We start from the raw sequence: 25,636 nt of genomic DNA on the forward strand, positions 1-25,636 counted from the left end.
GACCACTGCTCTAAGGAAAGTGGGGTTGGAGTAGACTCAGGGAACTGGATATTGGGAGAGGAAGTAGTGACTTCACATTATTCTCTAAAGATAGTGTCTTTGTTGATATTGGAGATCTGAATCCCCTTTTTAGAAGACTTTAGATCTCATCGTTATATTGCCTCTTTGTAGATGCAGAGAGCCTTTTTGAGCATGAATTTGGGGCTTTGAATATGGCTGCCCTACTGCGAAAAGAAGAGCGAGCCGGACTGCTGTGCAACCTGGGTCCTTGCTGTAAAGCTCTTTGCTTTCGGAGGGATTCTGCAATCCGCAAGCAGCTTGTGAAAAATGAAAAGGCAAGTACATGAAACATGTTTTAAAATATAGTAAACTTTTGATGTGGAAATCATTATCCATATAGTCATCTAGTTACATAGCTGCAACATATTTTGCTCATTTATTTTTAAAGCCTTTTTTCCTCCTCTTTGTGAAAGCAACATGAAGTTAGTAAAAGTTCTAAAAATGGAATTATCACTTTGTTGAGTAACTATTGTTCCACTGAAATAATATTCAGAGTCTTTCTGGGAAATCCATGGTATTCAGAAGTGTTTTTAATATTCTAGCAAGTGTAATCTTCAAAATGAATTCATTGATTCATCATTCATTCATTCATTCATTTTATATATGTCATATTTATATGACAGTTTATCTCCCAAAAGCATGACTGTGTTCTCCCAGAATTCTGCGGTAGAATATTTCTTTTGAAAAATGGATTTACATTTAATCTTACAAAAAAGGTACCTGATTCTTAATATTTGGAGTTTCCTGCTTTGACCTCTTCCTCGTCTTTTCTGTCTGAAGAAGGGTTATGATTGTTTTGGACATCTTTCATCTAGAACAGGGGTCCCCAACCCACGGGCCGTGGCCTATTCGTAACTGGGCCATGTGAGCTGTGGGTGCCCAGATCAGCTTGCACAAGTGGCGGGGCCGGCATGTATACACCTGTGCATGCAACCTGCACAAGTTGAGCTGTGCGCACGTATGTGCGTGCCAGCCTGCCGCTTGTGCAAGTCGAGCACGCCTGTGTGCCGGCTCACTGCTTTTGCAGCCCGGTTTCCCTCTTCCCCCTAGCCGGACCCACCAAGCTGGAAAGGTTGGGGACTGCTGATCTAGAATGGTGCTGTGCTGTGCATCCAATAATCTCAACGGTGTATATATTTTTTACAAAATAAAATATGCTGCTGCTGAAATGCTAGTAATCGTACATTAGAATACTTACCATGCTGTCATTGCTAATATAAGTCATATCCTGTCCAACAGGGTACAACAAAACAAACCTACACAAATCCTCCAGTGGTGGACAATGAGTTGCTACGGCTAAGCCTTCGATTGTTTAAACGCAAGACTGTGCAGCAAGGGTCTGGACCAGATAAGACAGAAGACACTAAACTTTCACAACCATATGTTCCAGAAATGTGCCTGTCCTGAGCCAGAATCTCCTGGCCCTACGGTTGTTTTGTTTCACTGTTTGATAATATTGATGTTTTCAGTCTTATTTCCTTTAAGTATGATGTTGCCACAAGAATGAAAATACTCAAAAGAGTACGGGTGTGGATTCTGAGACAGAATGACAAGGAAAAATATTTAGTACAAAAAACGAAGACCATTTTGTCTGTTTTTGTTGCATGTTTTACAACAGAGTTCTAACCATGGATTTTATTTAAAAAGTCACTTGTGTTTTAAGTGTGTAAAAACTTCCATTTTGAGATAGCTGTTTTATCATCTATTAAATTTTTAAGAAGAAAACAGTTCTGATTTTTTTCCATTTCTTTCTTCTCTGTTCCATAACATTTCCTTTGTAAGATTACTACTCAGTAAGATCAATAAGCTGATAATCTTTACCATCCAAAAAGAATCATGAAAACACAATGCATGTTATCTACATGAAGTCAATTATTTTTTTAATTATGAAGATGAGATAAATCCAGACTCATGCTCAGTGGAATTCCTCAGATGGTAGAGGAAAAAGTGGGATTATTTTTACCAGTTCTTCCTCCAGGTCAGGTCTCAGATGGGGCTACTTCTGACACTGACTCTTGATGTTTGATTTAGTTGTGGTTAATATGCTTTGGAAAAAGGTTCCATTTATCTAGACATCCTCACCAAATGTCCTTGAAATGTATTAGGTCATTATCTAAAAGTGCAGATGCAAATAGTGGTGTATATATATATATATATTCTTTTTGTTTGTTTGAACATAGTGACTTTGTTATTTAGCTGCTTGTTTTGCTGACTGCAATTGTCTCTCCAACCAAGGATGCTTTTTTTCTATGATCAGCCAGTAAGAGACACCTACCTTGCCAAAAAAAAAACAGAGACCGATTGGCAAGTTTAGTTTTGGGTGAGATGTTTCTTCAGTTTGCATTTCAGTTTGGCTTCACCCAAGACCATCCACAGATGGTCTTCAGACTGTGACCAGAGCTTCAGAACCATTCAAGGTTGTTTTATTTCTGCCTCTTCCTTTGTTTTCTTTCTCTAAATATCCCACTCCATTATTGGTCCTTTTCTTTCAGTTTATCAGTGTTCTGTGCCGTTGGGTAATTTGGGGAAGAGAGTTGTTCTACCATCTGCAGATTATAATTATCTCTTGCACATAGGTGGTGTAATTTAGCCTGTTCTTTAACAAGATAGGAGTCTTATATCATAAAGAAGAAGAATGATGTAAATATTCTCATTGTCTGTAATGGACAAAAGATCCAGTTACAGGCGTGATCTATTTGTACTATTAAGATAATTATAAGATACCAAGATGGTTTTGTTTATTGGTTCTTATTAAAATTGCTTAATGTTGCTGGCTGAAGCATTGATAGTCTCAGCACCAAACGGTTATCAAATTATTAAGAAAAATATTTTATATTCAGTACAGCTATAAAGCCTCATTTTCATGCATGGTTGATCCTCTGCTTGCAGGTTCTATGACATTTTCACATAGTGCACTGTTAATAACATAAGGCCGAAAGGCTGAGTTCTTTCTTTCTAGAAAAAGGCCTAAAATCTGTCCATTTGTCTTTGAATCGGGGTGAAATCCAGCAGGTTCTGAAGGTTCTGGAGAACCGGTAGCAGAAATTTTGAGCAGTTCAGAGAACTGGCAAATACCATCTCTGGTTGGCCCCAGCGTGGGGTGAGAATGGAGATTTTGCAATATCCTTCCCAGGAGTGGGGAGGGAATGGGGATTTTGCAGTATCCTTCCTCTGGAGTGGGATGGGAATGAAGATTTTGCAGTATCCTTCCCCTGCCATGCCCACCAAGCCACGCTCACAGAACCGGTAGTAAAAAAATTTGGATTTCACCACTGCTTTGAATGTACTTGCAGACAATATATGGAAATCAATTATTTCCAACAGAGCTGTCATAAATGATCTAAAAGAAAAGTTTTGAACCTTGCATAAGGATAGCCCTGCTTTGCTACTCATTAAAGCAGCCACAATTTTTTTAAAGGCTTCCATTTTAGTAATTCCCCACACCCATGCAGCTACCTTAAGAGTTCCAATTGATCTTTTAAAGCAGTAGCACCTTTCTTCAGGTTCCTATGGAAAAAAAGTTGCAGCTGCTTTCAACAGCAGTTGCACAATGCTGTGTTCATATGAGCTGGAAAGCCATTCTTCAGAATCCCATTTGAACAGCCTCATTACCCATACTTTTAATCATAGGAAAATAACATGGAAAATAAGTCTTATTTAAAATTAAAATAGCAAAACAACGTGAATTAAGTGGACTCGGTGTAATGCATGTTTTACATATTTTTAATCACATGTGAAGCTATAGTTTTGATTCCGGTAATCGCTTCGTAGCAGGTCGGCTTAATGAGATGCTGTGGAAGTAAGAATCCGTATCTTCCTGTGTCCCGAAGCTCAAAAGTAAAAGAATACTTAATACCTTGGTCGTAAGCCCAGTCATCTGAACCGCCTGGAGCTAAATCTGTGAGGGAAACCAGAAGTATTAAGGATCCAAGCTCAGCAATGGCCTGCTCATAAACAGAGGTACTTCGTGTTCTTATTGTACTTACAGATTGTCTGCGCACCAGGGCCTGCCACATAGCGGTTGTGGTATGTGTTTCGAATAGCACCAGTCACTTGGTTTGCCACCAGTTGCTGAAAAGAAGAGAACTGGTTAATTAAATCATCATGGAGAATGTATGTTTAAGTGTGATCGCAAAAAGAGAGCCGTCCAAAAAAGACTTTTATCTTGTTCTGGATGTTAATGAGCTGTCTTTAAAACTAAGTTTCCCAAGGATAGCCCAGAGATTTTGAATTTTTCACAACATTGTAATGAAATTAAAAGATGTACATTTTTACAGAAAATAGAATTTTTATTGGCCAAGTGTGATTGGACACACAAGGAATTTGTCTTGTGTCACATAAAATGTGACTGTAGAAATAAATTTAATTTTGAATGTAGTTATAATTGTCCAGTAGTAGAACAGATTCTGTTGATGGACAAGCTTTTGGGATTCCCAAAATTGAGTCTCTGCAACAGATTATGAGATTACAGGAGAGCAAAAGAAGAATATAAGAACATTGTTGTTGTGGGGCAGTGCTTTTATCTTATTGCATGTCAGCAACTGTGGAGAAAACATTGCACTCCAATTGCAAACTTGGAAACTTTTAGGATGTGTGGGCTTTAACTCCCACAAATGAGTTCAGCTCCCAAAAATGTTGACTAGGGAATTCTGGGAGCTGAAGTCCACACCTCACATTTGAGATACACTGCTCTAAATGCAGCAGTATTTCAATTTTGAGTTACACAGTGAAAGCTCTTGAAGAGCACAGGACAAGCAAAATCCTTTTGTCGGTAAAGCCAGACAATCTCAGTGTGTAGACTCTAATAACAAAGTTCTGCACCCTTGAAAGATGCTATTATTGCCGAGAGCAATTAATTGCTCACTATAGCGATCCTCAGTCTGATGGATTGGCCATTTGATCATTCACTTTCCTTTACAAAAATAAAGATTTATTTATTTACTTACATACATACTCTCTCTGGCTCCAAAATTGTTTATATGGGCATTCAATCTAATGCTTTTGGCATTTTAATTCCTGAATTCTTTTTCATTAATTGTAGTAATTATAAAGCAATACTTCACGATGAATAGCATACTCACTTCTTTCTGCATTATACTAGTTTAATATAGTGTATTAAAATAGTTATCTATTTTAATGTACTATTTCTGTTATATCTAAACATGCGACAAACCATGATTTCAGTCCTTGATTCATTCTAGTGGGATAAATTCCCTGGTTTGGGGTTTGAAGAAAGCCTGGCTTACAAAAATTCATCTTAGGGGAAATACTCAACATGTGTTCTTGTTTGGTCTCAATTGACATGCATCCATCATACAAACTTGCTTCTGTGCCTAGCAGCTATTGTGCTATAACCTTCAATGTAATTTCCCTGTACTTAGATATGAAAAGTGCAAAGGCTCTATGAGTTATCTCTTACAAGAATCTGTGTCTTTTTATACACTTGCTCTGAATATTCTATATTCCTCTCAGACTTGAAGCATCCTTTAAAATGATAAATACAGTGGATAGATGGATACTGATCCAGAAGTCTGTTTTGTCAGCAAATACATAAAAGCCAAAAATAAGGCGGCTGTGTTATGTTTCTGTTCGGATATGGGAGTAGATAGTTGCTTGTTAAGAGAATGATCGCACAAGGGGAAGAAATTAGAAACTTTTAATTGTAGCTTATGGCAATTTTCCATTTCAGCTGAATGTAGCAAAGTATTTTATACAAAGCATGATCTATTTTCAGACCATGGTTTGATTCTGTTTTGTAAATAATCACTGCATTCAAATGAAATAAGTGGTGGAGGAAGAAGCATGAAAACCAAACTGCCATCGCTACTTGCTTTTATAACATAACAATATGGCCTGCTACAACTTCTTGTTGACATTATGGGCATCATCTAGCCACTTTTTCTTAATGAAGAAGTGCCCTTTGTACTCTTTCTTTAAGGAAGAAAAAATCCAAATCCAAAAAACAATCGCAAAGGCTCTCTTGAGCTCAGACTTAAAGAGAATGGTTCTTACCAGCTCATCATGATCTTTAGATTGATTTCTAGTATATGAATATGGAAACAGAACCATCTGGGAGTAAGAGTGCATTGTTAGATATGCTTTAATACGATCCTTGCGCTTTCTGAGAAAATCAACCACAGCTTTTACTTCTGGTTCAGACTCGGGGTAAGGTCCACAGTAAGTCTCGTCACAGTCATCTCTGGATCCACCTTTTCCTTTATTTAAGAAAAAAAAAGCTTTAATTAGCTTAAAGTTATAGGACCCAGTGTCAACAAATGGAAAAAAAATTGTTTTTAATTTATACTAGAGCTTGAAACTGAATGAAGTCCTTATAGGTTGTTGGTGCAATCTTCTGTCAAATCTCAGTCTACTACTGATAATCCTGTATTAGAGCATTCACCCATTTTCAGTTGGGGTGTGTGGGCCTTTAATTCACATAAGTTGGGGTTACTGGCAAAATGCGCAAAACTTAATTTGAGTCATCTTTTTGAAAAACTATCTGTATATTTAAGCAATTTCCTTTCTGGGTCCTTAAAAATGACAAACAATGGAAGGGCACGAATGGAGCCTTAGTATTTTCAAAAAAATAAAGGTGTAGGGAAGTAGTTGCCCTCTCTTTGTATACTATGGTTGTTTTGTATGTAACATTTGGCTGCTTAGTTTCACTTAAGAAAAAAGACAATTTCATTTGAGGATGAGAACAGGGTACCATTTGCCTCTTCCAGCTTGCAACAGAAACCATCAGAAAACCTTCATTACTGGGTGAATATATGGACCCACATTTTGTATTCTTGTACATTTTCCCAAGCTATTAAGATCTTGTTCAGCCTTCTCCAGTCAAATGTTTACCAGAACTGTTGTGATGATACCCCTAACCCTGACCAGCATGGACTGATGGTGGTATATGTAGTCCAGCACAATCTTGGGGAATCTGAGTAATTCTATACTCATGTATTGGAAAATAAAATTGAATCCAGTGGTGTTTAACATAGGATAGTTTGGAGAGCATTTTATATATCAAATGGAGTATGACACTTGTTTTTCCCAAGAATATGTAGATCAGTTTATACTTTATTATTGCAATAAATATTCATAGTGCCTATGTGTATGTACAAACAAACATCATCTTACCACACCAGCCTGCATCAAAATTGCGATTCATGTCTGTCCCAGTGCACTTGTTGTTGCCATGCTTGGAGCGGCTTTTTCTCCACATTCGATTCTGTAGGTAACACACACATCAGTATGTATGTAAATAATAATAATAATAACAACAACAACAACAACAACAGAGTTGGAAGGGACCTTGGAGGTCTTCCAGTCCAACCCCCTGCCCAGACCGGAAACCCTACACCATTTCGGACAAATGGTTATCCAACATTTTCTTAAAAATTTCCAGTGTTGGAGCATTTACAACTTCTGCAGGCAAGTTGTTCCACTGGTTAATTGTTCTAACTGTCAGGAAATTTTTCCTTAGTTCTAAGTTGCTTCTCTCCTTGATCAGTTTCCACCCATTGCTTCTTGTTCTACCCTCAGGTGCTTTGGAGAATAGTTTGACTCCCTCTTCTTTTAATAACATTAAAAATATTTTAATGTTAACCTCACCGATGCATAATTTGTAACCTAAAGGAAATCTCATAGCACATCATTGCACTTTTAAAAACAAGGCTTCCCAAAGAACCCCTTGTTGATATCGCAGTGTTTTCTGAGCAGGCAGTAAGTGCATTATTGTACATTTTAAGGCTGATCCACGGACGCAAGTGCTTAAATGAGTCTAAAATGCTATAGTATTTGTTTTGATTGTGGGCATCGTAGCCAAAGCAATACACATTGCAAACAAAAAGGGGAAGCGCTTGAAAGAGCATGAAGTCTGGCCTCTAGAACTAAGGCCACCAATGCTCCAAGTGCTGTTGGCAATCCCAAGCTTGAAAAACAGATGAATGTAAGAAATCCATGCTTGTTATAGCTGAAGCAACTTTCTGGTTAAACTTAAACCTTGGTGAACGTGTCTATTTCACTTTACAGTAATTAGGCCAAGGATAACTGGGGACAACATTTCTCTCTCTATCCATGTACCCTATCAATTTTTCTAATGAGTTCAGGAGAGCTGTTTTTGACCTTCTCCCTCCCTGCAACAATCTGTGAGTGAGGTGAAACCGAGATTCTAAATTCACACATTGTGCTAAACATTGGTATAAGGGTTTAGAGTTACAGAAAATTGTAACCATGTGGTAAGATTCACCATGTGCTAATAGCGATAGCAATAGCACTTAGACTTATATACTGCTTCATGGTGCTATATAGTCCACTCTAAGCAGTTTACAGAGTCAGCATATTGCCTCCAACTATCTGTGTCCTCATTTTACCCACCGCGAAAGGATGGAAGACTGAGTCAACCTTGAGCCTGATGAGATTTGAACTGCTAAATTGCAGGCAGCAGAAGTAGCCTGCAATACTGCATTCTAACCACTGCACCACCGAGGCTCAGCTAAGAACTTGCTGCATTAGAGTTTACCAGGCTTCTGAACCAAACCAGAATGCTCAAGGTTATCTAGTGTGAAGCGAAGATATAAATCAAGATAGATTGAACTAAACACTCAAGATATTTCTAAATCCATCTTGCAAATCCAAGTTAGTATCAAGCAACATATTAAAAAGAATTATCTTGCGTTATTTTTCTCTGTGGATTACAGTACACTATCAAGGAAGACTCCTGTTGTTCTTGATACTATTCTGTGGACCAAGATGAATTCCTAGATTTTCCCCACTTTTAGGAGTTGCACAATTTTGTTGAGCCCCAATGAAAGAAAACTAAATGTGAAGCTCATTGCTAAGTTTGAAACTTACACAAAATAAATTGTTCCTGCATCCGGCACAAGATTAGTCACGGGAAAATGCATTTATAAAAGTATTCTTTTAATAAGTAATTACATTTAATAAATAAATATAGTGAGCATCTAATTAGAACTAGCATCTAATTTAGAACCAGCATCTAATTCCCAGAAAAGAGGATCTGTAAAAATTGAAATTAGAAGTTAATGTTTTATGTGTGATCTAGTAGGAAATTTTCACTCCTTCCTCTAGTAACATTTAAAGAAAAGAGGCAATCCTGCAGAACAAAGCTTATTGATTTGAATACTGTTTTATGATGCATAAGATAATGCAACTTTGCAACAAGTCATCTCAATGTAGATTATTTTGGACTTTCACTTTCCAGACCAAATTTTATATATCTAGAAAAAAATTATACTTACAGTTGTCCATGTATACTCATAACCATCCACGTTCATTATTGGCATGACATAGAAATCAAGGTTCTGTAGGAGTCTTGCCATTGTTGCATCCCTGCTTAGAAATTGTGTAACCTAGAAGTGGATGCAAAAATAAGATTTAATGGAAACTGCTGAGTAGTTTGCTATATCCAGTCAATTATTAAGGCATAATTCTATGTAGAGGGGTTGCAACCCACTCAATTTTAGGTTGCCTTTTGCTACCTGTGGCAAACAATTGTGCTTCACCAACAGCATGTGTCTGATCTCACTCAATAATTATAGAGAAATTTTTCCTGCACTTGGAATTCTCTTTCCTCTTTTCCTCTTAAGAGCTCTAGGCAGCATACATAAGACTGGAAAGAATTTACAGATGAGAAGAAATAGAAGGATAACTTATCCCTACTCCTATCGCTTTTTGTCCTGTTTTCAGAACTTGTGCCCATCTTCCCAACATAGTGCTAGTCAGATATGTTGTATTACAACTCCCACCATACTAAGTCAATGGATGATAAGGTAGACAGCTTAACACAAGCAGAGTACAATAGACTGAAGAAGGAGAAAGAGTCCCTGCTAGATTTTACTCCACTAGTCATTGTCAACTATATGCTCATCTCTGTTTCAAGGCCATTGAGCCAGGGCTCTCTGAGGACATTTCCATGGTCATATGGCCAGCATGACATCACGGAGCACTGTTATCTTTCCACTGTAGTGGTACCTATTTAGCTACTTGTATTTGTATGATTTCGAACTGCTAAATTGGCAGGAACTGGGGCAAGGACAGGAACTCATCCTGTCATGTGGCTGGGCTGCTGACTTTCTAGCCAACAAGTCCAGCATCTTAACCACTGAGCCACCACACCACACCTGGTGAAGGAGAAGGCTTGCCTTTTTTTTTTTAAAGCAACTTTTTAATATAAGGCTCTGAATTATGTAATCGCCATAAAAATTTCCCACTGTGCCTCAGGGTCACTCTGTGGGTGAAGTTTAAAGATAAGTAGATCTAGTTGCTTACTAGTTATTGCCATTGCTTCTCACTTCCCGGGTTAATGCTTTACCCTATGTCCTGTTGGATCCCATGAAGAATGAGGAATTCTACGAGGGACAGACCAGTTCAATAGACACTGATCTGGTTTTGTATACTTGTAATCTGTTCCCTACTTCATCCTTTTAAGTTGATTTATGCAAAAGCATAATGCGTGGAATTAACCCATTATCTGAATTTGCATAGTATGATAGACTGCATGACCTGATTTCTTGTCACACACTAGGCTTAAATGGTTGGCTAGTTTATGGATCAGGGTGATACATGAATACACAATCATTGTTGACCTACTGACTTTTTCGTCCCCCATAAAGGTATGTGGGAATGACCCAGTGGTGAAATCCAAATTTTTTTACTACCGGTTCTGTGGGTGTGGTTTGGTGGGAGTGGTGTGGATTGGAGGGCGTGGCAAGGGAAGGATACTGCAAAATCTCCATTCCCACCCCACTCCAGGGGAAGGATACTGCAAAATCCCTATTCCCTCCTCACTCCTGGTGGAAGAATATTGCAAAATCTCCATTCCCACCCCAGTCTGGGGCCAGCCAGAGATGGTATTTGCCAGTTCTCTGAACTCAAAATTTCCGCTACCGGTTCTCCAGAACCTGTCAGAACCTGCTGGATTTCATACCTGGAATGACCTTTGGAAACGAGGAAGAGCTGCAGCCAGAGGGATGGTCAGATAAGAGGGAACTTAGCCCACAGCAGGAAAGGGGACATGTCAACCATATCAGAAGAGACCCTCCCTAGTTTCTTGGGCTGTAAGGCGACTGGAGAAGTATACTTTCAGGTGTGCAAGGTTGATGTCAGCCTTACATGGTAGCACATCCAAACAACAAGCACATCCAGATGAATTAATTCTATTTTATTGTAAGTTTTTACTTTCATTAACAGAATCTCCCTTTATTTTTGTCTCAGCCTTCTACCTTCTCTTTAAACTAAATAAAAGACTCCAAGCTCCCTGGGAACCAGAACTCATGTTTATTTATCAAATTCTGAAAAGCACCACCCTTTTTCTTTTGTATTCTTGGTGGGTATGTAATGGTTGTGCAAGTTAGTAAATACTTAAAAAAAAACCACAATCCATCAACTTACATGTCCTGTAAACCAGAGACAACAAGCTGGCGAAACCCATTCCCTTGCATGGATTCCACAGTCGATCCAGATGGCGTTTTTGGGAGTTCTGCTTCTATTTGAAAGCTAATAAAAGGGAGTTTAATGGCATAAGTTCTCAAGAAGACATATGGCTACTTGATCATATTGATTATCCTAAATCAACACTACTTGTAAAATAATTTCCAAAATAACATGTTACTTTAAAGTTTTGATATCAGTGCAACAAGCAAAAAAATTAAAATTGTCCGTCTCCTGAAAATAAAATCAAAATCCAGTGGAAAGAAAATAGTAGGGCAGTTTTCAGCTCTCTTAACTCCCATTTTCTCAAGTCATTTCGGATGCAACTGAGGGTACCCACTTGGCATGTCCAGAAGGGTTCCCAATTGCCTCGATTCCACCCCTGCCTGGTTCCCTGTTCCAGATAGCGTTTCACCCTCTGAAGGAATTGTGAGGTTTGGCCAAACATACCTTCAAAACATAAAGCGGACGTTTATCAAAAGAATATCCAATATGTATCTTTTGGATGATATCAGGATGTCTTGCAGCTACTTCATCCATCCATGTATATATCTAAAAGATAAAATGGCTTTTTCAACAGAGATGGGGCATTTAAAATTTTTGAAGCAACAACTTCCTTCAGTTAATTCCAGATGACATCAATAAGTTAATTCCAGATGACATCAATAAGATCCCAATTACTATTTGTGTCTTTCCTAATTTTTTCCAGGGCGATTGTATCTTGAGCATAGACTATACCAGGTTCCATGAAGTTGGGATACAATAAATACTTCTGAAGGTCAGAACAGCCATTTAGGCAATTTGTGTGTTCCAGCAATTAAAAGAATAATGGAAGAGGCAGGAAAAAGCAGTTGGTATGACCTAACTCTGTTTCTGCAATATAGTTACAACAATATCAAGTTGGCTTACTTTACAGGCTTAATGTAATGATATGAAGAAGATAAAACAGGGATATTGTTAGGCCTGCAAGCCATCTTTTGCGTATTTTAAACCCAAATTTTTTGTTGTTGTCAAAAAGGGTATTGTGCTGATTAAAAGCATTACATTAGTGGTACAAGATATGAATCATAGAACTTGGGGCCCAATTACACCAAGTCTTACTACTTTTAGAGAATTAAATTATATTCTTAGTGTATGAAAAGAAGCATAACTTTGGACTTGCCTCTCTGGCATAAAAATAAGGGACAAAATGACAATAATTGGATCTTTCTCTAGCAAACCGTAATGTATTACTTTAAAGGCCTTATGAAAAAACCTCGACCTTAACAGTCTTCTCCAAAACCTCCAAGGAAGATGCCACTATAATTTTAGGCTGGGTGGTGGGGTCAAATTTTCCTCTTAGCTGCATTTTACACCAATTGAAGTTTCCAAGCACACTAATCTTCAAACCAAATCCAACTCTTAAAAAGTGGTCTAGGCCAGGGTAGGTGTGCCCTCCACCCCCACTTGGGGTGTGCACTCCAGTAGGACCCCACTTGGTAAACCAGCCAAATATGAGCGAAGGTTCCCCCCTATCATCATACTCTCCCTCCATGAATCCAGGAGAACTCCCAAGTTGCAGGTCCAAGTTGCAGCCAATCAGATGACCTCTTGAGAAATAGCAACTCTGTCTTCTTCCAATTCAATTTGGTCAATTGCACGGAGCAATTATTAGCTCATGGCATCCAGGGAAGATGTTTGTTGGTTGACCTAAACAACCTTACGACTATTTCACTATGAAATCCTTGGTTAGAAACTCCCTGAGAACCTACCACAGTTTTAGGAATAAAGGGAGCAGTTACACCAAGCCTTACCACTTTTAGAGAATGATATTGCTCATAGAATGAAATAGAACCGCGAGGGGTAACAGTGTCATTGACAGTTTGTAGGTCAATAATTTTCTGAACATCTTCCAGAGAAACTCTGAAAAGAAAGAGCATAAGGGTTCCTCATCTTTGTTTTTTTTTAAAAAACATGGCTTGATAGTATCCTACTCGCAGGCATAGAGAACAGGACTGAAAGTATCATACCTGAATAAAATGGCAGATCGGTTAAGCTCCGCTTTCACATGATCTACATCAGAAACATTGACGTAAAAATGTACCACCTTATTCCTTACAATGTTTTCAGGGGAAGCAGGTTGCCAAAGCACAATCTATTTTGAAATGAAAGAGAATGACATTACAGAATGGGGTAATTACTTGTTACGCTTTCTTGTGGCAATCCGTTTTATCTTGCAGCCTTTACTTTATGCTCTTTTTATGCAAAATATTTTGAGAGAAGTAGCTGAGGGTTTCCTTTCTACTTGTTCTGGAACTAAACTCAAAACTAGTAAGGTAGAAAACTAGTAATTTTCTGTCATATCTATCTTGGTTTTGCTGCTTCGATTTACATATTAATTCTCATTGCATGATACTAGCTATCTAATATAAATTGCATGATGCAATAATGATGTTCCCATTGCCAGCACCATAAGTATTCTGCATATGCCTCTCCCTATAAATATGTTAACTAAGGGGACATCATAAATCTTTGTTTTATTCCCTGCTAATCCTAATCTATGTTTTTACTTCAATTTTACATCAGTCTAGGAATAGCTTTCAACTCCTACACATTTGCAAAATCTTCCACAATTGTAGCTGGTTCGTTTTATTATACACTTTTTTCTATCAATAGATGTAATCTATCTTTCTCACATTCAAATACTTTTCAGGGACCCACTGGCACAAAACTGCAGGGCTCTTCCTGAATTTTGCTGGCACACCTAGCTCGTTAATTCCCACTCTCCCCCCCTCCCCCGCAGTTTTTGCATGTACTCTTGCTACCTTCACCTTTGTGCAGGGGAACAATAACAACATTCTTCCAGTTGCCAAACGGCGATGCAATCTTCACATATACTTTTGGTAAGGGCTGAAGATGGCAACATGACAAGTAAGGATAGGCAGAACCATTGTGTAAAGATGGAAGAGATGCTAATCTTAGAAGGCTGGGACATATGGCTTAGAATTCATTGGTTCAAAACAACTGGAGAAAAAAAAGTCTGATTAACTCTTAGGGCTGAGGTACACACATATAGGGTTTGATTCCTGTGCTCTTCTATCTTCTGAGCATGTATGACTTGGTGGTACCTTTCATAAAGCTATTTAAGTAGCTGCATTTCTGCAAGTGTCAATTTACTGAAGAAAGGAGGCTACTCAATGCTCTGATTGTTAAAGAAAAACTGAAAAACAGGTAAAGCACATTGCAAAGCCAGTTTCACCTTTTAACCAGCTCCCTATTTTAACATTCATCCACCTTCTCTCTCTATGTCTATAGCCTTCTTGCTTTTCAACTTTCTCACAGCATTATTTCAGTAATATTATTTTCTTGGACATTTAACAGTTGTAGCGTTCATTTCAATTCTACTCTTCAATATATCTCTATCATTCTCTCTCCCCCTCCCTCCCTCCCTCCCTCTCTCTCTCTCTCCCTCTCTCTCTCTCTCTCTCTCTTTTGGTCTTCTTTGCCCATTTCCAAAACAAAATATCATTTCCTTGCGGTCCTTCAGAATATTCTGTTAATCTCTTTTTTCTCAGTATGTATCGTATATATTTTTGAATCTTTTTTGCAGCAGTATTTTTCTATGCTTTTCGTCATACTCTTTCATATCAGTATTCCATCAAGCATACTTTCTCAAACAGACCATTAGTGTAACTCCACACATTTCTATGTGGTGATGATTCAGATTTAATGTAGCTGCTACTCCAGCGGATGTATAACTCTTCATTTTGTTCCAAGCAATTTCTACATCCTCTTTAAGTTTACTTACTATGCAATTATTAGGAGATTAATCTATCCCCCAATATATTTTTATAAATGTATTGAGGAATGGATTAATATATACCTATATAAACTTTAAGGGATGTGCTGGCTCAATGGCTTGTCGATTGAAAGGTTGGCAGTTCAGCGGTTCGAATCCCTAGTGCTGGGTAATTGGGTGAGCTCCCGTTACTTGTCCCAGCTTCTGCCAACCTAGCAGTTCAAAAGCACATAAAAAATGCAAGTAGAAAAATAGGGACCACCTTTGGTGGGAAGGTAACAGCGTTCCATGCGCCTTTGGTGTTTAGTCATGCTGGCCACATGACCACGGAGACGTCTTCGGACAGTGCTGGTTCTTCAGCTTTGAAACTGAGATGAGCACCGCCCACTAGAGTCGGGAACGACTAGCACATATGTGCAAGGGGAACCTTTACCTTTATATAAACTTTCTTTTCTTGCAGTTTTTCTACTTTTGCTCTTTTGTTTCATCTTTTTTTCCCTTCTGTGTCCATTTTTTTTTCTTAAACTCTATTCTAAATACTACCAATAATGGTTATAAATGAGTATTGTATTCTGACTAGGTTTATATATCACCCTAAGCTGTTGATCATTAATCAACCACAATTGGCTGAGTTTATGTTAAACTGTTTATTAACCAACATGGCTCATTTCACATCACACTAAGCCAAAAGCAAATTCAACCCATTGCAGTTTAATGCAAATGTGAAAACCCAGCTTTTCTGCACTATATCCATGGTTTGCCAAAAGCTATTACCTCAAAAGCAGTGGTCAGATTCCGCAGAATGTCCGCTTCTCTGTCAGATTTTGGATAAGCCCACAAAACCTGATCACTGAAAGAGAAAGAATGAGAATGCAAAGATCTGAGCTGCAGAAACTATGGACTGAAATTCCCATTCTGAATGACTGAACAGCCATGAATATACAAAAGAGCCGTGATGGCGCAGTGGTTAGAATTCACTATTGCAGGGTAATTCTGCACACAGCTAAGAGTTCAATCCTCACTGGCTCAAGGTTGACTCAGCCTTCCGTCCTTTCAAGGTTGGTAAAATGAGAACCCAGATTGTTGGGGGCAATAAGCTGACTCTTTAAACCACTTAGAGATGGCTGTAAAACACTGAGATGTTGTATGTAAGTCTAAGTGCTATTGCTAGTGTTATAGGCTCCAAATAATGTTGCAAGAAGCCATTCCAGAAGCTTTGGCTCATCTAGCATGTTTTGGAACAGCCCACATTGACTGGGGGAGTCTGACTGATCTGCTGGAATGAAGTCTGGGTGGAACTGGAAAAATATTGTGCATTTCTCATGGTATATGGTGTATGTGATGATCTGAGCCTTTGCATGTCTTTGCCGTAATGTCAGCGACCCTACATAGATGCAGAAGCCTACCAAACTGGAAACTCACTATGATCAAATGAAATCTCTGAAGGAACCACATAACCCTGAAGATGCAGCTAAATATACTGCCCTACAAGCCAGATAAATCCATGTTGGCTTATCCAAATGTGTCTTTGAAGGGAGTTATGATTAGATATACAAGTAGTCCTCCACTTACGACAACTGAGCCCAAAATTTATGTTGTTAAGTGAGTTTTGCCCCATTTTACGATCTTTCTTGCCGCATTTATTAAGTGAATCAGCATAGTTGATAAAATAGTAACGTGATTGTTAAGTGACTCTGCCTTCCCCATTGATTTTGCTTTGGAAAAAGGGGATATGTGAAGGAGGGAACTGCACATTTGTTTTTGTTTTTCCATCATGTGAAACTGCAATTAGGTCATTGCATCTGTTTTATTTCCTATGGTCGTTTTCATTTAAAATGAAAAGCCCCTATCACTTATAAATCACTTTGTTGTGAAATCAAGAGTCAGTACAAGCTAAAAAAACACGACTTGTATGAAATCGGAAACCATATGAAACTTGGTTTCTGAAACCATATTTTTTAAAGGAGTTAACTCTGCTCTTCTTTCCTAGACGCATCTAATTCCCAACTCTGCTTCCTGGAACCAAAGAGCTAGGGACACCTCTATTTTAATTTTTAAATTTTTTTTAATATACAAATTTAGACACCATCTATCTCACTCACAGAGCAATTATTTATATGGCCTCTCCTCCTCGTGACTATTGATGTTGTATGGACCATCGCTGCTTGAATCCTGGCTATCTGGGAGTAATTTTCTTCTAAATAGAACACAAGAGGACTTGATAAGAAAATCAGCTTGTTTGATAATTCTATCTAATAGACTTGAGTTTCAGGTCAACAAATCAAAATGCCGGGTGTTGATTTAGCTTGGTGCTTGTTATAATAAATCTCTGTTTGCCTGTCTGAAGGCAATTTTCTGCCAACAGAAGTATGGTGGGTGGTGAAACCAGTTGATCTGGGACAAGGTTTTGGCTAGCAACGGATGGGGTTGTTTGGTGACTCCTTCTAGGCTTCACCCGAAGTATAAAGCAGAGGTTGGAGTGAACTGTGGTTCATGGCCTCTCTCTCCTCTTTTGCTGCAAGTTCACATGGACGTCTGGTTCTTCGGATGAGAAGGAAGAGAATGAGAATAATCTCTCCTGATTATGGCTGGAAGTACTGAAGGCTGCCAAGAAATCAGAAGAAGTTCCAAATGGAAATCCCCCTTTTCCAAGACCTCACTTAAATCACCACCAGGGTGGTCAAGACTGTTTTAACCCCAAAATTGGGCAAAGTACTTAGTGATAAATTGATTGAAAGACATTATATCATTTGTATCCTATTTTACTTGGAGATGACATGCTTCCCAAAGCCTAGTTAATTTAACATCTATAAAAATGTAGAGATTCAGTGTGTTATGTTAATTTTAATCTTAAAATATTTTTTGTTTTATTATGCTAATGCATGTAGATTCAAAACCTAAATCCTCGATAAGGTTGGTGAGATATTGGGCTTGAATTTCACTTGAGGCAATTGGGTAACTTTGTAAAGATAGTGGAAACTTCTATAAAACTGAAATTGTTCTGCTGATGGAACAAATATTGTCCCTGAACTTCAGAGCTAAGTAGTACCCCTTCCTGATCATATTCCAACTGTGAGAAATCGTCTGGTGCATTTCTCGTTATAGATTCATCAGAAAATGGAACTGAAGACTTTTGAGGGTGTGATTATATTGTTACAAAGTTACATTCTTGGATATAATCTGTTTGTTACATGTTTTTCAAATTTAAATCATCTATGCATAGATCTATCAGCAGAGTGAAATTATCTCCCTCCCAATCCTTCCACCCAACTAGCCATCTGCCATTGTGAAAGTCTTGGATTTTTGGTTTCAGTCATGTTGTTCTGGGCAAAGGGATCACAAATCTCAACCAGCAAATGCTCAGTCTTACATATTGGAAGAAAGAACCCAATCACTAAGTACATGCTTGATGGACATTACCTCACAGATGACCCCCACCCTGTCAAAGACCTTGGAGTTTTTATATCTAACGATCTAAGTGCCAAAGCCCACTGCAACTATATAGCAAAAAAGGCTCTAAGAGTTGTTAACTTAATTCTACGTAGCTTCTTTTCCAAAAACACCACACTACTGACCAGAGCATATAAAATATTTGCTAGGCCAATTCTTGATTACTGTTCGCCTGTCTGGAACCCATACCATATATCTGATATCAATACAGTTGAGCGTGTCCAAAGGTATTTTACGAGAAGAGTTCTCCACTTCTCCGTAACCAATAAAATACCTTATTCCATCAGACTTGATATCCTGGGTCTAGAAAACTTGGAACTTCGTCGCCTTCGACAGGACCTGGGTTTAGCTCATAGAATCATCCGTTGTAATGTCCTTCCTGCCAATGACTACTTCAGTTTCAACTACAATAACACAAGAGCTACTAACAGATTTAAACTTAATGTCAACTGCTCCAGTTTAGATTGCAGAAAACACGATTTCTGTAACAGAATTATCTATGCTTGGAATGCATTACCTGACTCTGTGGTCTCTTCTCATAACCCCAAAAGCTTTAATCAAAATCTATCCACGGTTGACCTCACCCCATTCCTAAGAGGACTCTAAGGGGCGTGCATAAGAGCACAAACATGCCTACCGTTCCTGTCCTATTGTTTATTCCCCTATATATATATATATGCTTATACTACCTTGTTTCTCCTCATATATATGTTTATATATTATATAATCTTTTGTGTTATGCTTGTGTATATTGTTATGACAAAATTAAATAAATAAATAAAGGGAAGTTCCCCATTGTCCCAAACTAACCACATGAGGAAGTTGGAACCTGACATGATCAAATCCAGGTGACGGTGCTGTGGAAACGTAGGGGAGGAACAACCTCTTTCACAGCTGATGGGTCGCCATTCAACCCTGAAACTGGAGGCTTCAGTGGTGAAATGATTATCGAAGTTTCAAAACAATGAGCTGATTCTAAAACTGTGATTATGTCATTCTCAGTATTACATGATTCACATGGAACAACCATGCAGTCTGTTCTTGGGAAATCTCTGGATCAGCCAGACTTAGGCAGGAAGAGCACCTAAGTGATAAGATTAAGGCTGCATCCCTGAATAAACATACAAAATACAAAGACTAGAAGGAGTAAAGCATTCACTTATATGGAATCCACTCGCACCAGTTTTGAGCAAAAATGGGATTTAACATCCAAGGAAAAATAGTGCAAGTAATGAATTCTGTTAATCCACATATAAGTTTATATGAGTTTAAGGATTCCAGTTTGATGGCTAAGTTTATTTTTTATCTATTGAAGAGAATATAACCTATTGTGATATAAAGTTTTTTATTAACTTATTAATAACTGTTGTGATCTGAAGTTTATTATTAACCTATTAAAGTTTATTTTATTTTGGAAAGTCCCTTACAATGATTTATCGAAAACTGGGATCTGAATGTTAAGAAATCATTGAAGATTTGGATTGCTACCCTCATGTTAATTATGTCATAAAAAGTTAGCGGAAATCTAATTGCTTGAGAGAAGAAAAACAAAGAAAAGGATACAGTATTGTTTTTATAAAATATAAATTCTGTTTCAATCAGGAGGAAGAGAGTCATTTCCTCATTTTAGGTGGCAATTTTTAAAAACTTTCTCTAAATTGACTTGTCAATAGACAATTGTGCTCTGGCTTCAGTTTAGTCTCACTGTGGCATATATTGACGTTAAATTGATATGTAATTTATCTATGCTACAAGTTTCTCATTATGGGCCTTCTCTTCTCCCCATAATAATTTGGTAATATAAAGTTCTGATCTCTACATCCATTTGGGCCTACGTCCTTATTTTCTGAAAATATTTCCTATCTTTTCCACTAAAAGATAAATACATACCTCTGGGAAGCAGAAACACAGGTCTTTTGATTGAAGATTGATACCAAACAAAAAAGGACAAACTTTAGAGCAGCCATTTGCAAAGAAACCAAGTGAAATAGTGACGGTTGCTGACTCACTTTGTTGATTTTCTAAAGTCTATATTGAAAGAATGGTTAAAATTTAATATTCTCTCTCTTTCTCTCTGCAGTTTCTTTCCCTCTTCTGGCAACTCCCTTTTCCTCTGTCTGCATTTGGGCAGTTCATAGCTTTATTAATGATGATAATTGCTAGTATATGCAGTTCTGATTGATTGCTAAAGTTAACACAAATTATACTTTGATCCCCAGAGCGTGAATCTATGCTTATCTTTAATGGGGCAGGAAACAAAGCATATTCTCTTCTCACTGATTAATTTATTCATATCATGTATGACATCTTCCCATTGACATTAGGCAAATCACAATGTCCTTATTTAACAAAATGGTGTAACTATGTTTTGAATTCAATAGGTAGTTCTGCTCAGGGTATCTCAAATGCTGGAAAAAGGGAAGAATATAGTAACCAAAATGATTAAGGAGTTGCAGCAGAGAGATGTAAAATTATCCATCAGCCTGGAAAAGAATGAAGTTTTTCTTTCTTTCTTTCTCAGAATAGTGTGACGATCAACAAATTCATGGAGAGGCTGCATAGCTCATTTATGGAGTCTATCTCTCCCTTTTGTCTCTGTTTCTCTTCAAATCCTGGCAAGTGTCTGGATGTGCCCTTCAGTTTTTATGGCAAGATTATGGGAAGTGATTTGGCATTGCCTCCTAGGGCTGAGACAGAGGGACTGGCCCAAAATCACCCAGCTGGCCTTGTGTCTAAGGTGAGACTGGAATTCACCATCTCCTGGTTTCTAGCCTGGTTCCTTAACCACTACACTAACTGGTTCTTTTCTGTTAATATTTAAGAGCTGAATTTTACACCAATCAGAGCAGTCGTATGTGAGCAAATCATCCCATTGCTAGTTTTCATCTGACAAGCACCCTTGGCATGTTCTCAACAGTCCAGATGTTCCCACTGTCCAAAAATGACTTGGGACCACTCATATGCCAGTATGTAATTTATTCCCCCATGGGAAATCATCAGAGGTGGTGAAACGGGAGCGGAAATCACGGGTGGGCTTGCCCACCCACCCCAACTCTACGCCAGCCTATTTAGGTATGTTTTTGAGGCAGGGGACATGCACAGAAGGCAGGCACGCAAGCAAAGCGCATGCACGGAAGGCTGGGCATATGTGCGAAAGGCAGGCGCATGCGCAAACCGGTAGTAACATGATGTGAAACCCACTGCTGGAAATCATATTTATACAGGACTGTCTACATACTGTATGTAAGATACTGTATAAGCAACAGTCTCTCTTTTTGTTTCATTTGTTCTGACTCATCTGGTTCCTCAGCATTTTTCTACAGTTCTTCCTCCTGAAACACCTCAAACATTTTCCCTGCATTTCAACATTACTGAATCTGCAACCCGATACACATTAAGGCACCACCAGACACAATGGGAGACTTATTTCTATAATTGTGCCTTAGAAGGTGTGGTTAATAATTGGAACACAAGATCTTCACAAAAAAAAACAGAAAATGTTTCGATGTTGAATTTCCTAGTTTTTTTGTTTTCTTAAGGTTAAGGTAAGTCAAGAGGAAGACGATAAAATCTTGGACTGGTGAACAAGAATAAGTGAAAATGTCATATATATATAAATGCATGTTGTCGATACCTGTTGAGAGATTGGAGGAAAAAGAAACCAGCATGTGGTCAAATGGTATCGGCTATTTATTATACTTGGTACTGTACTTATTACAATAATTATATATATTTTAATTATTTTAATTTTAGTACAGTTGGAGTCATACTTGGTTTTGAATATTTGTTATACTTTGTATGGTGGCATACAAGCACCAGATCAATTGGAACCAACAATGCTGCAGAGGAATGCACAAACATGAAATAGTTCATGTTTGATTGTTTTCATAATTCTAAAGCACTGAATTATTTCTGCTTCCTGGGAGATACCCCTTCAACTCTTCCATATTACAAAGCAGGATAATTAGATATCATCTCATCACTGGATTCTTTTTTCCTAATAAGTTGAGCCAGCCATTGAAACAATAAACTTCAAGAAATGGAGAAGAGACTCAGAGAAAGCATAAAAAAGGGGCAACATAGAGAAAGGGGGGAGAGGGAGAGAGATATGAAGTAAGATACATTATGGTACATTGATCTGATCACCATTTTCTTATCTTAGCTGGTTTTTAGCAGTATGTTTTGCTTTCTTTGAATTTGATGACTTCTTTACACTACCCAGAGATGGTGGATGGACATATAAATACTTAAAACAAACTAAATGATTAACTATATGGAGATTCATGGGCCTTAACTGGCACCTAAACGTGAAATTTCCTCCTAACATAACATAACATAACAACAGAGTTGGAAGGGACCTTGGAGGCCTTCTAGTCCAACCCCCTGCCTAGGCAGGAACCCTACACCATCTCAGTCAGATGGTTATCCAACATTTTCTTAAAAATTTCCAGTGTTGGAGCATTCACAACTTCTGCAGGCAAGTCGTTCCACTTATTAATTGTTCTAACTGTCAGTAAATTTCTCCTTAGTTCTAAGTTGCTTCTTTCTTTGATCAGTTTCCACCCATTGCTTCTTGTTCTACCCTCAGGTGCTTTGGAGAACAGCCCGACTCCCTCTTCTTTGTGGCAACCCTGAGATATTGGAACACAGCTATCATGTCTCCACTAGTCCTTCTTTTCATTAAACTAGACATACCGAGTTCCTGCAACCATTCTTCATATGTTTTAGCCTCCAGTCCTCTAATCATCTTTGTTGCTCTTCTCTGCACTCTTTCTAGAGTCTCAACATCTTTTTTACATCATGGAGACCAAAACTGGATGCAACATTCCAAGTGTGGCCTTACCAAGGCATTATAAAGTGGCACTAACACTTCACGTGATCTTGATTTTATCCCTCTGTTTATGCAGCCCAGAACTGTGTTGGCTTTTTTAGCAGCTGCTGCACACTGCTGGCTCATATCTAAATGGTTATCCACTAGGACTCCAAGATCCCTCTCACAGGTACTACTATTGAGCAAGGTACCACATATACGGTACTGGTGCATTTTGTTTTTTTGGCCTAAATGTAGAATCTTACTTTTTTCACTGTTGAATTTCATTTTGTTAGATAGCGCCCAATGTTCAAGTTTGTCAAGATCTTTCTGTAATTTGAGCCTATCTTCTGGAGTGTTGGCTATTCCTGCCAGCTTGATGTCATCTGCAAATTTAACAATTACAGTTACAGTCTTTTACAGTTGCAGATTAAAGATGCTAACATTTGCCCAACTGTTGCTTTTATTTTGTTTAATTGCTTTTTGCACTTTGTTATTCAACCAAACAATTTGTCAATCATTTGTTGCAATATTATATTATAATTGCACATTTGCATGGATATTCACAGCTGTACACATTGTCCTAAGATGCAGACAGTTATACTTTGTTTAGACAAATAAATACTCTTCACAAATAATGTATAATGTTTTTGAGAATGCAGGAACTGAAGATCAAATCTCCGTTGGCATTCCTTACCACTCTTTCTTGAAACTAACAGCTGCAAAGTCAACGCATGAAAAATCAACTGGGATTTCAATAAAATCTATCCCTTTGCACAACTCAAAGATTTCATAAGCAAAGGTGGAATAGCATTCCTGTTAAGACAGTTATTATTTCTGTAACCTAAGTTTTACACTTTTACAAAATAATATCCTGCAAATAATATTAGCATGGAAGCACTGTTAATGTCACAGAACTGGGCATTCGCTCTCCATAAAGCTGCCCTTAAAGGTCATTCAGAAGTTGTATCTGACCCAACCAAAATGCAGAGTCCTGCGTGGACCAGGATAAACTAAATTACTAGAATAGCACCAATCCTGGGGACGCTGCAATGCTGCCAGTAGGGTTCCCGATCCAATTCAAGGTATCTGCATGTATGGCTTGGATCCTTGTTGTCCTTTTACTCCAAGTAGAATCAAACCACCTAATGTGACCAAAGGGACATGTTTCAGATCCTCTCATTTTGAGATTTCTTGGTCATAATTATTTTCTTCTAGAATAGCCTGTTTCCAAAGGCTATTCTAGGCTATTTGGTCATTTTTTTCTATGGTCCTTCTAGAAGAGCTTTAAAACAATTGTCTTGTGAGGAAGAATACTACTCAACTGGAAGCAGCTATTGAGTGGGAATCACTGAAAAATAATTGGGCAGCATACAAATATGTGTAATAAGTTAATAAATAATAATTTTAACAGCTTTAAGTTTCAATACAGATTCAATAAAGTTTGTTTCTCTTCTTTGTACTTTTCACACGTTTCATAATATCTGAATGGCCCCACTCAGATTAGGTGCTGGTTCTACCTACTGAAAACCTAAAGCACTCTAAGATTCAGTTGAAGTAGCTCATTCTGGACTATGTGATCAAACTAATGGATTGTCAAGGCCAAGAGTAACTTAATTACCTGGAAATAACTCATTTCATTTAATTACACAGCTAAAGGGAAGAGCTAGTGGGCACAATTATGCAATCTAATCTCTGCTGATTAGATTTACCAGAGTGTTCAAAAACTTAACAGCAGCCGGGCAGGTTTGAAGACACATCATTTCTATTACACCATTTCCTGATATAAACCAAGAATCAGTCCCTTGAGCTATGATTTGTTCTATGAAAAAAAAATATGCACTGTCTTGTTCAAACTATTACCTACAAGATGCATTCCCAGAAAGTATGGGTTGCAAATTATGGACATTGCAGTCTCAACATCAGCTTGGCAATGGCTATAGCAGTAGCTGTTATCTCCAATTAGTGAACAACAGGAATAAAAATATTCACTTCCTAGGAGATTCTGATTGAAATGGTATGATAATGACTGAAATTGATAATACTGCATAGAATGCTCTGCAATGTAAAACATTCTAAAGTACATGACAGAA

At 38.0% G+C, this 25,636-nt stretch overlaps 2 protein-coding genes across 17 annotated transcripts in view; one reads left to right on the top strand and one right to left on the bottom strand.

The window, feature by feature from the left end:
• Positions 1-1,787, top strand: part of ZC3H13 (zinc finger CCCH-type containing 13) — a 45,294-nt gene extending 43,507 nt beyond the window's left edge. For all 16 annotated transcript variants that reach the window (XM_058180189.1, XM_058180197.1, XM_058180171.1 and 13 more), the window contains 2 exons: positions 172-335; positions 1,300-1,787. In XM_058180189.1, the coding sequence (XP_058036172.1) occupies positions 172-335; positions 1,300-1,467 (332 nt within the window). In that variant the 3' untranslated portion in view covers positions 1,468-1,787. The remainder of the gene's footprint in view (positions 1-171; positions 336-1,299) is intronic.
• A 120-nt stretch (positions 1,788-1,907) lies between these two features.
• Positions 1,908-23,790, bottom strand: CPB2 (carboxypeptidase B2). The gene is made up of 11 exons (XM_058180498.1): positions 20,624-23,790; positions 16,058-16,133; positions 13,515-13,639; positions 13,299-13,407; positions 11,956-12,057; positions 11,467-11,571; positions 9,315-9,425; positions 7,192-7,282; positions 6,073-6,275; positions 4,047-4,131; positions 1,908-3,958 (listed from the first exon to the last, which is right to left on the bottom strand). The coding sequence occupies exons 1-11, from the start codon at positions 20,698-20,700 to the stop codon at positions 3,774-3,776; spliced, it is 1,269 nt and encodes a 422-aa protein (XP_058036481.1). The 5' UTR covers positions 20,701-23,790; the 3' UTR covers positions 1,908-3,773.
• Positions 23,791-25,636: the final 1,846 nt, after the last annotated feature.

The sequence above is a fragment of the Ahaetulla prasina genome, chromosome 1 (genome assembly GCF_028640845.1).
Source record: "Ahaetulla prasina isolate Xishuangbanna chromosome 1, ASM2864084v1, whole genome shotgun sequence".
NCBI classification, from domain to species: Eukaryota; Metazoa; Chordata; class Lepidosauria; order Squamata; family Colubridae; genus Ahaetulla; species Ahaetulla prasina.

Bases quoted from the DNA above. Each gene is read 5' to 3' on its own strand.
- CPB2 (XM_058180498.1), bottom strand. From the start codon at position 20,700: ATGGCTGCTCTAAAGTTTGTCCTTTTTTGTTTGGTATCAATCTTCAAT. The intron at 13,408-13,514 runs GTATGATACTTT...CTTTCTTTTCAG, and splicing joins CGATCTGCCATTTTATTCAG to AGTTTCTCTGGAAGATGTTC. The intron at 11,572-11,955 runs GTATGTTTGGCC...CCCTTTTATTAG, and splicing joins GTCCGCTTTATGTTTTGAAG to CTTTCAAATAGAAGCAGAAC.